This window comes from Mercurialis annua, linkage group LG5 (assembly GCF_937616625.2).
Source record: "Mercurialis annua linkage group LG5, ddMerAnnu1.2, whole genome shotgun sequence".
NCBI classification, from domain to species: Eukaryota; Viridiplantae; Streptophyta; class Magnoliopsida; order Malpighiales; family Euphorbiaceae; genus Mercurialis; species Mercurialis annua.
In genome coordinates this window covers 44,055,694-44,072,773 of record NC_065574.1, presented here as the reverse complement: position 1 = coordinate 44,072,773, position 17,080 = coordinate 44,055,694, and the positions used below count along the sequence as shown (strand labels likewise).

Genomic DNA, 17,080 nt, shown 5'->3' with positions numbered 1-17,080 from the left:
GGGTCAGCCTGGGTCAAAGGACAAGCCTGAAGAACTGTGAAGCTAATTGAATTAGCCTGTTTTCTGAACCTAATTTACTTATGTTTTTTTTCTTCTGAACTTGGTTTATTTTGCCTTTTTGGATGACTGACAAAAAGGGGGAGTAGTAGCCCCTCTTTTCATGGTATTTTGTTAGCTTGTTAAAGCATTTATTGTCTTGTTCTTTTATGATCATATTTCATGGCATGTCTTTTATGAAACTGTTTTATTTAGCTTCTTCATATATGCCATATATTCAGGGGGAGCATGCTAAATAACTCTTACTACTCTTCTAGAAATATTCATATCTTGCAAATGGAAAGGTTTTGTCATCATCAAAAAGGGGGAGATTGTTGGCTATAGGCCCTTATTTTTTATCCCTTGTTTTGATGATAACTAAAGCCCACTAATGTGTTGATTGAATTATTGCAAGGCCCAATTTTTAGAAGCATCTTGATCTTTCCTCTAGCAACAATGATGGAGGGTATTTTTGGAATCAGCTTGAAAATTATCAGCCCAGCACTATCAGGTTGTCAGTGTACCATGTACTGCAATCAGGCTGCCAGCACTACCAAACAAACCTGAGCTCCACCTGATTGGCCAGATCAGCCTAGAATAGGCTCCTCCTCTTGTCACCATGTACACCTTGCATAGAGGATAAGAATTGAAGGAATATCCCGATGTGACTCAGCCCTACTCTCTAGAAGATTCTTGGAGTCTATAAAAGGCATTCTTCTCCATTTGCAAAGGTGTGGGAAATCAAGTGAAAAAGATCAAGTTTCCACATTTTCAAGAGCTTTCAATCCTCGGTAATTTATCTCAAGAAAACTAGGAATAGTTTGAGTGAGAGTTTATACCATCTTTCTGTAAACAACTTGTGAGGAATAGATTAGGTTCTGGGTAGAATCATATTTATTCTCCAAAGGGTATTAGTTTGCTGAAGCTATCAAATCAGCTTGTAAGTTACAGACTAGCTTCTGGGTAGAACTAGGGTTGTATTCTTATTGGCTTTATCTCTAGCCCGTAATAGAGATCTAAGAGTGGAATACTTAAGGATGGGGATCCTTAAGGAGTGGATGTAGGCAGGGTTGCCGAACCACTATAAAAATCTGGTGTTCAGTTTTATGCTTTAGTTTCTGCTTTATTAGCTTCATCTGAAATCGTTTTTGAAAGAAAGCTTTTCTTTAAAACTATACAAAACCTTCTATTATCTTAGTTTCTATACTCTGTTAAAAAGGTTTTCATAAGTTTATATCACATAGCTCTCAAACTGATCCATACTTGATTAGCTTGTGAAGACTTTATATTCATCAGGCTGAAGCTATTCCATTAGCTTTGCATATTTAAGTAAAAGTTTTTAAGTCTCAATTCACCACCCCCCCTCTTGAGCTACTGCTGGACCCAACAATTCTCATTTCTTTTTTATTCCCATTACTATTCTGATCCTCAACCTTAAACCAAATGATCCCTAAGAGCATTAAGAGGATGTGGATTCGAATCATACCTCTGTAACTAACAACTAACAATTGACACTATAAAGAGTCGCTAACCATTTTTGATAAAAAAAAAATGAGGGTGTTTAACGCAGAGATTTAAAAACCAAACCGGACTGACCTGTCAATCTGGTTAACGGGCCAATGGTCCAGTCTAAACTGTAAAAAAATTGAATGTTTTGGTTAAATCAGGTTGGACCGGGTTGAACCGGATCGAATCAGATTAAACAGGTAAAAACCCAAGTGTCGAACCAGTGAACCGGAAGCTGAACCGATAAAAACTGATAAACCATATTTTTTTTTAATTTTTTTAAATTTATTAAACCAGCTGAACTGGTTATTAAATTGGTTCAACCGGTAACCGGTGGCCTCACCTTTTCGGCCACCGGTTCGGTTTTTAAAACACTGTTTTAAGGCTCATTTAAATGACATTTTGGCTTAATACTTGCAGTTAGTAGCGCCAAAAAGTTACCCATCCATAGAATTTACAGCAACATAAGTCCTCCGCCATTGAAACCACATCATAGAATGGCCGATGAAACCATTCAAACACCTATCTCTGGTGGCAGGACGGTAGAAGAATGCCAGGACATGATTCGTAAAAGTCTCCGAAGTAACAAAGCTTTAACCTTTGTGTCTTTTATTTTCAATCAAACTAGGGTTTTAGGGTTTTAGAAATCGAATTCAAACCATTTCAATTCTTCTAATTCATCATAAAACGAAATGGGTTCTTGCAATTCTGTCATTTATTGATGTTTCTTTTATGGGTTTGTTTGAATCAGCTCCAATGGTGAAATTTTTGAGGGAGCATTTAGAGAAGGCAGGGTGTGGAATTGGGGATAGCTTTATCAAAGCTGTTGATTGTGATAAGAAGATCAGTGGCGGTTATGTTCGCGGTGATGGGGTAATTATGTTTTTTCTTTGTTAGTTTCATTTGTATGCAATTCATTTCTTGACAATTGAAAGTATTGAATTTTAATTTATATGAGTTGATAGAATTCGACATTTCTCTCTGAAAGAATATAAAGCGGAAGATAATATCTTAATGCATGATCTAAACACTATTAATGATCCTAAAATTTGTATTTTGATTCTTCTTTCTTGACAAACATTATCGACTTATGTCATTAGTCGCCATTTCTATAATTCTTATACTTTGCATTGTAAGATAATCGTATGCAGTAATCATATGAACATTCAAGATGAGGTTGATCAAGTGGTTATTCATGAGCTTATTCATGCTTATGATGACTGTCGTGCTGCCAACTTGAACTGGGCTAATTGTGCTCATCATGCCTGCAGTGAGGTGAGTGTTATGGCTATCACTGTTGAAGTGTTAATGGAGTTGGTTTACTGCCCTTTTTACTTGTTCATACTTAGTTCCGGTTTCTTATTGTGTCGTTTATGTGGTACAGATTCGTGCTGGCCATCTAAGTGGAGATTGCCATTTTAAAAGGGAATTGCTCCGAGGTTATATGAAAATTAGAGGTCACGAGCAAGTGAGTTTTAAAACTCTTTCAAAACTATGATTCTGGCTAATGCTTTTTTCCTTTATATGCAAGTTTACAACATTCCTGAACCAAATAGCAGAATTTGATCCCTTATTCTCTGAACAAATTGGTGGTGTAGTATTCGCAATGACATGTATGTATTTTGAGAATACAAGTGCATGAGATCACGGTAGACAGTCATAAAACTTTTCAGAATGCGACAAATTGAACACCAACTCCTGCAGATTTAAAATTTAAGACCACGAGCTTCTTAGAAGGCAGCTCAAAAACGAGTGCATGTCAAACTAGCTCTGTTAATAATAGAGAATATAAGTCATTTTTTTCTCAAAATTGGATCTTAAATTTCATTTATTGCAGTAGAATATCTGGAAGAGAAAGTTAAACCTGAAAATCTCAAATGATTAAAATAACTATAATGATTTATTTCATTTAGAAATTTATAGATCAAGTGCTTTAGCATGCTCATGTTGCAGAATTACATTTCCCGAAAGAGCATTTTGGAAGTTGTATTCTCTTATGTCAACTAACTCCTCCTTAGTATCCACTTAGGCCTTGTGATTTAATGCTTTATGCATTGCATAATGTATGAAGCTCTTGTTTTTTTTATTAGGTTCTCAAATGGTAATTTTAGTTGGAGATCAATGGGTGCTTAGCACAGTCCGTCGTCTTATCACTACTGCAATAGAAAGGAAAAATGACTGGTTGTCAGTACTAATAAAAGTAGTCTGGATTTTTTATTATGACGTTGAGATTGAGGTGCTTTTTGTTTGCTAGTTGGTGGCTTTATGTTTTGAGTTGACAGAACTCATTATGCCAATTTTCGCATGTTCAGGGTGTAATGTGAAATGTGGAATTGCTGAAGAGCATTGAAAAGTTTATTTCTTGTTTATATTATCTCCAGTTGTCCTCTTCCGTTGGTGATTCCCTTATGAAATATAGCGCCCACTTTTACCTTAATTTGATTGTTAACTTACAGTTACTTCTCTTGACCTCATCTCAATTGAAATGCTTGATGGTGTTGTGGAGGTTTGTAAAAGAACATGTTCAATAAAAATGTAGCATTTTTAAGGGAGCGCAAATGGATAGTTTAGAGCCAACTCTGATGTTGAATTATCACTGTACTATTAGGCTCTGTCAAATGGTAGTGATGTAGAGAGGAGACACCTTCTGTTAGGTCCCTCAGAATGTAGTAACCATTATTGTCCAAACCCCATTAATGAATTTTTTTTATCCTGAGAGTTAAGCTTGAGCAAACGATTTAGCATCAGCATAGGTCTTCCTTTATCTTTCTTTCCATGCATGCGATTTTGTTAAATTGCGGTTATTATGTTTAACTGTAATCTAATAACAATTTGCTTCGTATAGGAAGCACATTCCATTTGTTATTTTCCCTGTAGTTTTGTCGAATTTGTTTGAGACATTTATTTAAAAGTTCAGAATATTTCTGAAGTTGTCAATGTTAAATTTGAAGGAATGCGTGAGAAGAAGAGTGATGAAATCTGTGATTGCTAATCCATACTGCTCAGAAGCAGCTGCAAAGGATGCTATGGAAGCTGTCTGGGATGTCTGTTATAATGATACAAAGCCCTTCGATAGAGCTCCTTGAAACACCATTATGACCACCAAATCAGCTGCTGCTGCTCCAGCTTTTGTTTGATCATAGACGACATTGGTTTTCAAGGAGTCAAGTGAACGCGGATGTCTTGAACAACAACACTCAAATTATTTTGAATTTTCCTCATTTTTCTCATTGACATGTAGCGGCGCCAACAGAAAGATTCTATATATGAACTATAGACTGATATTTTTGACATCAATGATTGATGTTCCTCCCAGAGGTAAGGTAAAAAAAACAAAACAATACTTGTCCGGTTCACCATTCTCAGAAAGGAATGCAGTGAAGTACGCCGATTCTTTTGGATGAGATTTGTATCATGATGACAATAGTTAAATACATGATTTTAGAAGCTGACTTACAATGTCCAGAACAAGCATATTCTTCAGAAATAAGTAAGCAATTGAAATATGGCCGATTCTTTGGATTTAGCTACTGGTGACTCTTTTATCAATTATGACTCGTCTTGTTTGAGATTATCTTGGTGCCGTATTCTGACTTTATTCAAGCAGTTAGCGTGTTGGTGGAATATACTACATACGTTACGCAAATAGAATGCTGTCGCCATAAATATAACGGTCAAATTATGACTGATGAATATTTGTGTTGCGAAGAATTTATGATGCTCTTTTCAGTAACACATGCACAAATTCATCATAAATAGCTGTTCGATGGATTCTATGGCAGTTTTTTTTCTTTATTTGAATAATAAAACTTCTCATTCATTAACTTAATCAGACCATATATATGCACTGAACGCCAAGGCATGTGCATAATAACTTGAACCCTTAAGACTCTGTGTTCCTTCTGTCGGGATAATATGTTGTTCCTGCTTATGAATTATTTAGATAAAATTTTGTGCACATTTTGTCTAGATTGAAGATTTTGTTCATATTTTCTGTTTCTACTGTGAGAATACAGTAAAAGAAAGCTGTTAAATAATATTGGGATATTCGTAAAAGAAAGCCACATTTACTGATTTAAGTTTGTAGCGATTTAAGCATAATTTTTAAAATCTAGCGTAAGAAAATCCAACATTTCATTGTTTTGGTATTTCATCGTTGAAAGTCATTATCCAATATCGTTTCATTCATTAAAAACTGCCAAAATGACATTATTTGGCAAAGAAAAAATGTCTTACTACTAGAAAAAACGCCAAATGATAAAATGTTAGGCTTTTTTTATGTCAAGTTTCGAAAGTTGTATTCAACTTGGTATAAACAGTTTTCAAATATCACGATCTTACTAGAATGCGTTCATTGATTTGATCAAAGAGTATAAAACAACTTAGCATCATTCAAATTCAAATTCATTCCAAATTCTCATAAATTGGGAATCCAACATAAGAATCTTCAACAAAAAAGAAAAGAAAAACATATTTAGGAATTTTTATAATTTAAACATGCGAGTTTTTTTCTTTCTCATTTTAAGGGGTGTAACACGAGAATTTCACAAGAAATCACTTATCTGCTTTCGCCCAAACTCATTTAACTTCGGAGTTCCGATGAAATCCGGTGCATAAGAGTGCTGCTAACCCACATGCGAGTTTTATGAAACAGAAAAAATGAAAAACATAGAAGAGATCGCCGAAGAATAGAACAAGTAAAGCAAAGAGACATCATAGTACACATCGAAACGTGTCTGCATTCTCCGCCCTGATGCGTTTTCTCTTTCCCTTTTTCTCTTCATTTTCGCCTTCTTCTTCTTCTTCTCTATTGCTCACCAATCTCTTCATTTCTCTCCACAATGGCTCCTGTTCCCCCTCCTGAAACCCACCAACACACTACTAATTCTCCTACAAACATTCATTCTCGTACCATGTCTAAAGTTACAGTCGTCGGCAGTGGCAATTGGGGTAGTGTTGCTGCTAAGCTCATTGCTTCTAACACCCTCCACCTCCCTTCTTTTCATGGTCAGTCTTGTTTTTCTACATTCATTTCTCTATTTACATTGCATTTTTCATTGTATAAGCGCTGCACGGTATTCTGCTTCAATTCAATTCCTCCCACGAGCGCTCTTCCACCCTGATTATATTAAAAAAGAAAAGATTGATTCTTTTTTATTATTTCTTGCTTGGGATAGCTTTATTGAATTATGAATTTTTGTGGGCGGTCGCTAGAAATTTTGTTTTTGTTTTTCATATGGTAGATGAAGTTCGAATGTGGGTGTTTGAAGAGACATTGCCAAGTGGTGAGAAGCTAACAGATGCTATTAACCAAAGCAATGTAAGAGGAAAATGATTTTGTTTGCACTTTTTGATTGTGCATAGTAATTCTTCATTGTAATTTTTGAATTTGTTTTGCAGGAAAATGTTAAATACCTACCCGGCATAAAGCTCGGAAAGAATGTCGTTGCCGACCCTGATATTGTTAATGCAGGTATTCTTTTTCTTGCTTTGATGAGTTTACTAGCTATGTTGCACGGAAACCTGTTGAGTCCTACGCGTTTCGTTTCTGTTTCTGAAAACACTTCTAAAACTTTGAAGCTCTAGTTTATAACATAATGTAGTTTTTCCGTTTCCTTTTTTGGCCTTTTTTTATTTCGGCATTTCTTTTCCCGAGCTGCATAGATTAGTGGTACATAGTAGATTGGGTTTGCAGTCTTGTAGATCTAACTTGGGGATTTTGCAGTAAAGGATGCAACCATGTTGGTCTTTGTGACTCCGCATCAGTTCATGGAGGGTATATGCAGGAGGCTAGTCGGTAAAATAAAGGAAGGTGTAGAGGCCATTTCGCTTATCAAAGGAATGGAGGTCAAAATGGAAGGTCCTTGCATGATCTCTAGTCTTATTTCTGAGCAGCTTGGGGTTAACTGCTGTGTGCTAATGGGGGCAAACATTGCAAATGAAGTAATTAGTCAATTTTAAAATCTTTATGGTGAATTAACTTTGCTTGCACTCACGGATAATTATTTAACTATATGCTGCTTCATGTAGATTGCTGTAGAGAAATTCAGTGAGGCGACAGTGGGATACAAAGCAGACAAGGCGATTGCAGAGAAATGGGTTCAATTGTTTAGTACTCCCTACTTCATGGTGGCCGCTGTGAGTACAAGAAATATGGTTTACTGCTGCTATCATTGTTAAAAGAAGTTTATTATGGTCGGCATGATCACCAATAATTATCGAGTGCAAATTGTATGATAGAAAATGACTACATTTAAGAGTATTTTTGCTGGTAAAATATGACAATGCAGATACATTAAACAGAATGCATAGAAAATATCCGTCAAAATGGAGTCCTTAATCACATCAAAGTTATTGTCGTTTTGTATGAATACATAGGTCCAAGATGTGGAGGGAGTCGAACTATGTGGAACACTGAAGAATGTAGTAGCACTAGCGGCAGGTTTGTATACCGGAACTCATCACCCTCATTATGATTGCAATTTTCATAGTAATAAATCTCTTGACCTCTGTTGGGACAGGTTTTGTGGATGGTCTGGATATGGGAAATAACACAAAGGTACGTACATATTAACAATTGTGATCCAGTTTCGTTCTTTATTGCATTTCTTTTTTTACATCTTAGTTGTTTCTGTGACACGGTAGGCTGCAATAATGAGAATTGGTCTAAGGGAGATGAGAGCCTTCTCCAAGCTTTTGTTTTCATCTGTTAAAGACAACACTTTCTTTGAAAGCTGCGGTGTAGCTGATCTCATCACGACATGCTGTAAGGAAGTGTTCAGTTTTTGTTATTCTGTGTCGTTTATAGCGTAGTAGCTCTAAAAATAATTATACCATCTGTGGCAGTGGGAGGAAGAAACAGAAAAGTTGCCGAAGCTTTTGCGAAGAATGGGGGCAAAAGGTAATCTTTTTCCAATTGGTGTTGAAAAAAATAGAAGACTGTTAAGGATTCTGTATTTAGCCCTGCTGGTTCTAATCTGCAGGTCTTTTGATGACCTTGAAGCAGAAATGTTGCAGGGCCAAAAATTACAGGTACATGCCTAAAATTTTCGGAGGAACTGTTTTTTTCACATATGCATGCATGTAGTGTTCATATGGTGTGTGCATTCCAGGGGGTCTCGACAGCAAAAGAGGTTTATGAAGTTTTGAGTTACCGCGGATGGCTAGAGTTGTTTCCGCTTTTTGCAACAGTGCATGAGATATGCATTGGACGCCTCCCACCATCAGCCATAGTCGAATACACCGGCCACAAACCCAACTTAGCACTGGTAGAATGCTCAGCTCAGCTTTATTGACTTTTCTTGAGGATGAAACTCATATTTTCCACATATTTCAGGTATAAAAGTTAATAGAGCCCTTTCCTATGCATCATGCCTAGAAGAACAGGCTTGGTAGAATATTTTTATTTTGTTTTTCTTGTTCGCGATGATAAGTTTTGTGCTACCATGCCTGAAACTGAACTGCACTACATTAGGGAGCTTCAAGGATGTTGGTGACGAAGGTAGTTTATCAGTTCTGCCACGGTCCTCTAGAGTTTTGCTTTAATTGTTCATGAACGGTGAAAAATCATTTTATACGCATTTAGTTTGTAACATGTAGAATGAATAATAATCTTCAATTTGACAGGCCTTCAAATTTTGTGAAGCAATATGCAAAATGTATTGAATGATGTCCAAGAAAACATTCTGATTATTCATGGAACGATGCTTAATGCAAATTATTGCTTTAAAAATATGAAAATGCATATTATTAGATTAATACAGACTCGAGCCAAAAAAAGTCAGATTTATCTAGAACTTTAGACTGCCGGTAAACTAAAGCGGGTCTAATGATCAGAGGAAGAAAATCCGGTGTCTTCAATCCGTATTCAATTAACAATTTGATTCCTGATCCAAGCATTAAGCACAATGGCAATGATGAAACATGGAAGAGTTATGAACCAATATAACAGCAAACCTTTTCTCATTTCATGCCTTAGTTACTATAGAAATAACACAAGCCAATTACACTGCCAGAAAACCATATAAATTAGACAAGAAACCCAAAAAATTGCCCACAACACCAAACCCCTGCATATATTTGTGCAATTGGTAATTAAATATTAACCAGTTCGTATTCTTTCCAACCTGTCTACACTTTTCCGTGCTCTTTCAAGTTGGTGTTCCATGCTTTTCCGAGACTTCTCATGGCTATCAACACTTCTACGAGATCTTTCTAGTTGATCGAAAGACAACCGGAATTTTTCTAGCTTCTCGGCATTATTGGACGGATTTTTGAGCTTTTCTAGCTTGTCGGACTGAGTTTTCGATTTCTCATGCCTGTCGGTACTATGCCTTGGTTTGTCCCTCCGGTCTGTACTTTTCCTCGAAACCTCGAATATATCTGTACTCTTACGGGATTGTTCAAACTGGTCTGTGCTTCTCCTTGACTTGTATCTTTGAGAATTTGATTTCTCAACAGTAGATACAAACTTCTTCAAATGCCTGATATACTCCGGAAAGTGCTCTAAGTCGCAATGGTTGCCTCCTTTGAGCCAGAGTGGTTCGTACTTCTCTTTACAGAGGTCCCAGAGTTGTTTACCATGGGAGCAATCGACAACTTCATCTGAAGTTCCCTACGCATCAATATAAAAGATTCAAATATAGAAACAAACAGACGATTAAAATTATTCTTTAAGGGCATCTTGCAATTGATTTTGAAATGCTAAAGAAAGTCCCTTTGCTGCTAATTATCATACACTCGAAGAACAAAGATTAGCACTCTCGAAAAGAAGCCAACACATGTTCTACTTCTCTACTTCATCGATAATAATCTGTTAGAAGACACTGTTAGATCCATGACCCTCAAAACTAGCAAAGCAGAATCATATTCTATGCATAGTTGGACATTGTTCCTAATTTTTTCGCGAATCGTTAAGTCTAGGTTACAAATTATGGCATAAAACCACAAGCAGGTTGGCCATCAGTTGCGAAGGGTGCTAGCGGGAGCCCACAATCTGACTATTCCTATGAGAAAGTGCAACCAAAAAGATATTTCCATTTTAGAGAATAGTACTACAATGCAGGAAAAAAGAAGCAGAATTGGAAGGATTCAAATTATCCTGATGCAATAATTAATTTATTGACCAGATAAACACAAAAACGAAATCAAATATGAAGAGTTTAGACAGGACAAGATCTGCCTGAGATGCATTTGTTTGCATCTCCATTCTCCACAGTAGTGAAAAATAGCAGTGATGTCAGCAGACAGCATTATCCCTGCTGTGAGTGCAAACAAAAGGCATAGGAATGTGGAGTAGCATACCCATGGGTCCATTTGGCTTGCCAATTTTCACCACATATATACTCACAGAATAATCCTTTACATTTTAATCCTATTTACTGGATAAACAGCTCTCATGCTTGCCAATTCAATTCTATTGCTCCTTAAACAATTTGACATATTTACTCAAATATACGGTTAACTCCTATGCATCAGGACAATTTAGAAAATTATAAAGGCTCGATATATTAGATGTGAAACCCTTGAACCAGGCAAGATAATAAGCCATAAACATGTGAAAACTGTAATCTTGCTTAGATTAAGGATGCTCGCAAGGGGCAAACGACCAATGCAGACACAACCATGTCAGCTTTATCAAGAACTATATGGTAATTGTGCTCTCTAACAAGCTCAATTGTATGAAACTAAGTCAATAATTGAATGTGGCAGAACGTGGAAGTATAAAAATTTAAATCTTCAAAATTAGGAATCAAGCCACAAAATGTGAAGAAACTTTGAAATGTAAAAAAGGCCTTAGATGAGCTAAACATCTAATGTGCCAGAACTTCAACATGCTTTCCGGACTGCACTACTCATTCTTGAGCAAATTCATAGCACTGAATTTCTGATATAAATGAAATAAATAGAATATTTGGGAAATTAGGAAAAGTGCACATGCGAAAAAGATAAGCTTTTGGAGGAGGTCAACCAAGTTCATTGTATGCCAGTTGTCTTGTGACACAAAGGCCCATACAAGCATATAATATAAGTTTATATATCTATTATCGAACAACAAATTAGAAAACAAAACAAAGAGCTTAGGATGTTGTTTATGTGCTTCTTCTTTTTCACGTCATGTACTCTGATGGATTTTAGTAATTAACTAGTGACATTTTGCCAATTATGCTAATTTTATTGTGACCCAATAGAATGAACATGTAGGAATATTATATAAACAGATATAACTGAAAATATAGTTAAAATAGCTTAAGAAGTTCTAACGGGAATTTGAAGTAGTATACTCACATGAATTATAAGAACAGGACAATCAACTAGTGGAATTTTGTCAATATTCTGCAGACAGAAAACGAGACAAAACAACAAGCTCATTACGTTGAGAACTAAAATTATTTAGTCATGACTTGAGTAACAGGAGAAAATACTCATAAAAATATTACCTTATAAATGTCAAACCAGTATGTACGCTTGGTAGGATACATGACTCTTAAGCCTGAGAGTATGGGACTATGCAGAACAACAGCTCGTAGCTGAGGCAATCGGGCAGCGAGATCTAAGGTGGGGCCACTGCCGACAGATTGCCCGTAAAGTATAATATCTTCTTGCTTGGTGCCATAACTTTCTTCAAGACACTTATATACAGCTTCAATATCTGCATAAGTATTCTGTTCACTTGGCTGCAACAGAGGAATCAGACTTTTAGATGAAACTTGCAATTTTCTTCCGCAATCATCATAAAGTTGATGACACTCCGATTATGTATCAAACGCATTAATTAATAAAATATAAACACACATCAAATATGAGATGGTGGAGGCTGAAATATGCATAGAATTCAGAAAAAAAATGTTTTTCTTTTAATTGATTTTCACAGAATTTATGAAGCAAACCTTTCCAGAAGATTGTCCATATCCGGAGTAGTCATACCTGCAAAAATTTGAAAATTCATATGAGAATTCTAAACTATGAAAATGCTTCTGATTGCAAAGATGAATTAACAAAAAAAGTATGCCTATGGGGCTTTACTTCAACAGCGCAGATAGCTAGTTCATCCAGAAGAAAAAAAACTCAAACTCATGGACCATAAAAACTGGATAAAACCAGGGAAAATGATGAGTTATTAATACAGTTACAACTTAAGAAACATGAATGGGTCAAAAAAATTGTGCTTAGGCTGTTTTGAGCATTCTTCTCTAGATAGATACCAGGCTAAATATCTTAGGCATGACCATAATTCTGTAGGAGCCAATTCATCAAGCAACACTACTGAAGCCACTAGCAATTAGTACAGAACAAAACTACACTGATATACAATGAAAACATTGAGGAGATGCAGAATGGGGTCTCAAATACAACAATTATAGCTCATCCCATCTTCATGTAAAGCAACACAATTTTCTGCAGAATCAAGATTGTACAAACTTGAATTCTAACTCTGCATGCCAACACATCAGACAAATCAATAACAATTAACCCAACTAAACTAACCCATCACCAAACCAACCAAAAATAGAGTCATGCCAAAGTGTCAACCAGAAAACACCCATCAAATTTATAGTTAACTAATCCAAAGAAGCAACTATAACATCAGAAATCATATAAACAACAAACACCCAGATGCCTAAACTACATAACAATCACACTCAACTAAAAAGTTGCACAAAACAATAACAAACAAAAAAAAAACTTTACCCCATGAGATTAACTCTCAAATGGATGCTTAATTCGATGAAAAGCTCATACATCTGACCCAGATCGGCGGCGTTACCATGAGAGTAAAGAAGAGTAGAAGTAGCCATAGGATGCCTAATATACATAGCAACTATCTCAGTTCCTTTTCGGGTTGGCAGCTTCAAGATTTCTACATTTTCACGGTGTGGGAATGGGTTTAACAGCAAAAGACTTGTAATTTCATCTGTTACCACCTTGTAAGTTGGTGGGTTCGGTGGGAAAAATGCAAACTTTGCTGCCATTGATGAGGTTACCCCTCCCATATTTCCTCTGTTTTTGCTCTGTTTTTTGCTCTGTTTTTGCAAGAGAGTGAAGTAGTAAAACTTAGTTTAGATCAAAAGAATAAAACATTCTAGTCTACTTTTTTTCTTTTCTTTTTTTGGTGTTGCTATTTCCAGAAGAATATAACTTTTTCATAAAGAATGAGAGAGTGATGGAGAAAGAGAAATTTGCTTCAAATAACGGGATTATATGTTGAGTAGTGAAGTTCTACCTGAGCTGAGCAGAAATCGAACCAAATCGAAAAATTAAACCGATTGGAAATTTTGGTCAATTTTTTTTAATGTTTGAATAAAAAGAATTACGGTTTGATCGAAGATTTGGAAAATTTCAACACGATCAATTTCAGTTGATTTAAAATCGAACCGAACCGACCGAAGCTTACATCTAAGTGTAGTATTATGCTCTATTAATTACATTTGTTGTATAATTTGGGTTTTATTGAAAGATTTGATTTGTTTTTGTAGGTTTGTTTGAAAATGCATGTTTTTGTGTAGGGTCATTACATATGGAATTGAGGAAGGAAAGCCATGTACCCATGTGGGTAAAGTTGATTATGATTTTGATTTTGGGGATTGGCAAATTGATAAAGCCATTTGGATTGGCAATTTTTTTGGTGGATTTCATCTTCTTGTTTTGCTATTGTTATTGTCTCAAGAACTTTGTTTGACTTGATGATCCACCAATATATGATTGAAAAATATCAACATCAATTAGGTTTTAGTTTTCAATTAAGGTTTAATGTATAAATTAATGGTTGAAATGTATTATTTTATTTAAATTTTTTGATTAATTATAGTTTTTACTGAAATAAGATATATTTTTTATTCCGAAAACGGCGTTATTCGATAAAAAAAACTTTATAAAAGTAGGTATCACAATAGAGTTGTCCACTTTTAAAATTTTTTTGAACAAAAGGTTAACGCGCCCACTAAATTTGGAGAAGATTGGGATAATACTATATTTTATAAAATAATTTGATTTCCTACCTCAATAAGGAAAAAATAGAGAAAATACCTCATAATTCTAATGATTTTATTTTTTTACTCTAGAGTATGTTTATATTATAATTATACCTACTTTCTATTAATTTTTTATTTTAAGTATTTTATGTAACAGCTGTCATATTTTTACTTTCCCTCTCTTTTTTTCTCTCCTCTCTCTTCTTCTTCTTCTTCTTCTTCTTCTTCTTCTTCTTCTTCTTCTTCTTCTTCTTCTGTGTTTTTTTTTTCTTCGTCAATTTTTTTCTTCTTCTTTATTTCTTTTTTTCTTCTCCATTTTTCTTTTTTCGCCGCTCTTTCATCGCTTCGCCGCCGTTTCTTCATTGCTCCACCGTCGCTGCATTATTAATTTCTTTTTATTTTTTCTTTAATTCATGATGATTATTGCGATTTTTTAACATTCAGATATAAATAAATTACTCTAATTTTTTTTTTCAATTTTAGATCTAAAAATCTAATTGAAAAAACGATATTATGATGAAAAAACGATTTTCTGCAAAAAACAGCATTTGATTATCATATGATTATCATAACACTGTAGAAAAAAAAATTATAAAAAAAAGAGTCTCTGATTATCATATGAGTATCACTGTATTATCATGTTGTTATCATAACACTGCATTAAGAATGATTTTCAAAAAAAAATTGATTATCATATTGTTATCACTGTATTATCATCTCGTTATCATAATATACTCATATGATACCAAGATGATAATGTATTATTGTACCTAAATGATAATGTTATGACAACAACATAATAATAAAATTATGATAACATTATGATAATATAATATATATATGAAAAAAATTACATAAAAATTATGATAACGAGATGATAATGTGAAGAAAATAGTATGATAATGAAGTATAATAAGGTCATATTATCATACTATTATCTTCACCTTATCATCTTATTATCATAATTTTTTTTGTAATTGTTTTTTTCATACATGTATCATATTATCATACTATTATCTTCACATTATCATCTCGTTATCATAATTTTTTGTAATTATTTTTTTCATACAAGTATCATATTATCATACTATTATCTTTACATTATCATCTCATTATCATAATTTTTCTGTAATTTTTTTACATATGGGTATCATATTATCATACTATTATCATAACTTTATTATTTTATTATCATCTGATTATCATACCGGTGTCATGAATCTTTTTGTTATTCTATTTTCATGTACGTTATCATCTAGTTATCATAACCTTATCACAATTCATTATCATCTAATTATCATACTCTGGTGTTTTGATAACGACATGATAATCAAACATTATTTTATCATACATTATCATAGATGTTATCATATATGTACCATAAATATTATCATCTCGTTATCATATGATAAAACATTATCATATGACGCTATTTCTGTAAAAAAAATTCATGTAAGTATCATATGATAATGTTATGATAAAGATATATGATAATATTATGATAACGATATGATAATCAAACATTATTTTCTGCATAATTTGTTTTCCTGCAATGTTATGATAATTACATGATAATATAGTGATACTCATATGATAATCAGGGGATGTTTTTCTATATAAAAATTATCTTTTCTGCATTGCTATGATAATGTGATGATAATGCAGTGATACTCATATGATAATCAGATGCTGTTTTGTTTGCAAAAAAAAAAAATTGTGCAGAAAATCGTTTTTTTTTCATCATAAAATCGTTTTTCATGCAGATTATTAGATCTAAAATTGAAAAAATCAAAGAGTAATTTATTTAGATCTGAAAGTTAACATAAATCGTATAAATCACCACGAATTAAGAAAAAAAAATCTAATATTAAATATAAAACGAACAGAGAACGACAGTAAAATGATGGCAGAGCGGCGGCGGACTGATGGCGGAGCGGCGAAGAAGAAGAGAATAAAAATGAAAAAGAAAAGAAGAAGAAAAGAAGAAGAAGAAGAAGAAGAAAAAGAAAATGGCGGGAAAAAACAAGCAGAGAAGAAGAAGAAGAAAGAAAGAGAGAAAAAAAACAAAAAAGTGACAATTGTCACTTAGAGTAAAAAAAGTGGTTAGAGTAAAATAATAATAAAAATTAGGCATAATTATAATATAAACATGTGTTAGAGTAAAAAAAATAAAAACAATAAAAAGGTGAGGTGTTTTCTTTATCTTTTCCTTGTTGAGGTAGGAAATCAAATTATTTTTAAAAATATAGTATTTATCCTAATGTTCTCCTAAACTAGTGACACGATGTCATCTAACCCAATTTATACTTTTTTTAAAGCAATTAACTCCAAAACTCTTTATTTTTGGGTCAAATAATCCCATAATTGTATTTTTAAAACGCGTAAAATACAAATCGAAGGTGATGGATGCAAAAAAATAAGTAGATACTTCTCTAATTGTTGCGATATAATTATTCTAAATCTATTTTTTGAAATAAAAAATATGAATTATGAGGTTATTTGGCTCAAAAATGAAGAGTTTTGGGATTACTTGTTAAAAAAAGTATAAATTGGGCTAGATGACTCCA

At 34.0% G+C, this 17,080-nt stretch overlaps 3 protein-coding genes across 4 annotated transcripts; 2 read left to right on the top strand and 1 right to left on the bottom strand.

The window, feature by feature from the left end:
* Window positions 1-1,953: 1,953 nt before the first annotated feature.
* On the top strand, window positions 1,954-5,068 carry LOC126683424 (mitochondrial inner membrane protease ATP23). The gene is made up of 5 exons (XM_050379305.2): window positions 1,954-2,124; window positions 2,294-2,415; window positions 2,680-2,817; window positions 2,927-3,010; window positions 4,494-5,068. The coding sequence occupies exons 1-5, from the start codon at window positions 2,040-2,042 to the stop codon at window positions 4,626-4,628; spliced, it is 564 nt and encodes a 187-aa protein (XP_050235262.1). The 5' UTR covers window positions 1,954-2,039; the 3' UTR covers window positions 4,629-5,068.
* A 1,060-nt stretch (window positions 5,069-6,128) lies between these two features.
* On the top strand, window positions 6,129-9,234 carry LOC126681247 (glycerol-3-phosphate dehydrogenase [NAD(+)]). 2 transcript variants are annotated; one of them, XM_050376741.2, is made up of 12 exons: window positions 6,129-6,549; window positions 6,786-6,862; window positions 6,943-7,015; window positions 7,268-7,485; window positions 7,573-7,680; window positions 7,921-7,984; window positions 8,064-8,101; window positions 8,188-8,308; window positions 8,389-8,443; window positions 8,526-8,574; window positions 8,655-8,810; window positions 8,879-9,234. In XM_050376741.2, the coding sequence occupies exons 1-12, from the start codon at window positions 6,384-6,386 to the stop codon at window positions 8,882-8,884; spliced, it is 1,131 nt and encodes a 376-aa protein (XP_050232698.1). In that variant the 5' UTR covers window positions 6,129-6,383; the 3' UTR covers window positions 8,885-9,234. The 2 variants fall into 2 exon arrangements, with proteins under 2 accessions (XP_050232698.1, XP_050232697.1); XM_050376740.2 differs by having other exon boundaries at window positions 8,655-9,234.
* A 253-nt stretch (window positions 9,235-9,487) lies between these two features.
* On the bottom strand, window positions 9,488-13,722 carry LOC126681248 (uncharacterized). The gene is made up of 5 exons (XM_050376742.2): window positions 13,234-13,722; window positions 12,432-12,468; window positions 11,982-12,218; window positions 11,830-11,877; window positions 9,488-10,156 (listed from the first exon to the last, which is right to left on the bottom strand). The coding sequence occupies exons 1-5, from the start codon at window positions 13,533-13,535 to the stop codon at window positions 9,644-9,646; spliced, it is 1,137 nt and encodes a 378-aa protein (XP_050232699.1). The 5' UTR covers window positions 13,536-13,722; the 3' UTR covers window positions 9,488-9,643.
* Between the last annotated feature and the right edge of the window lie 3,358 nt (window positions 13,723-17,080).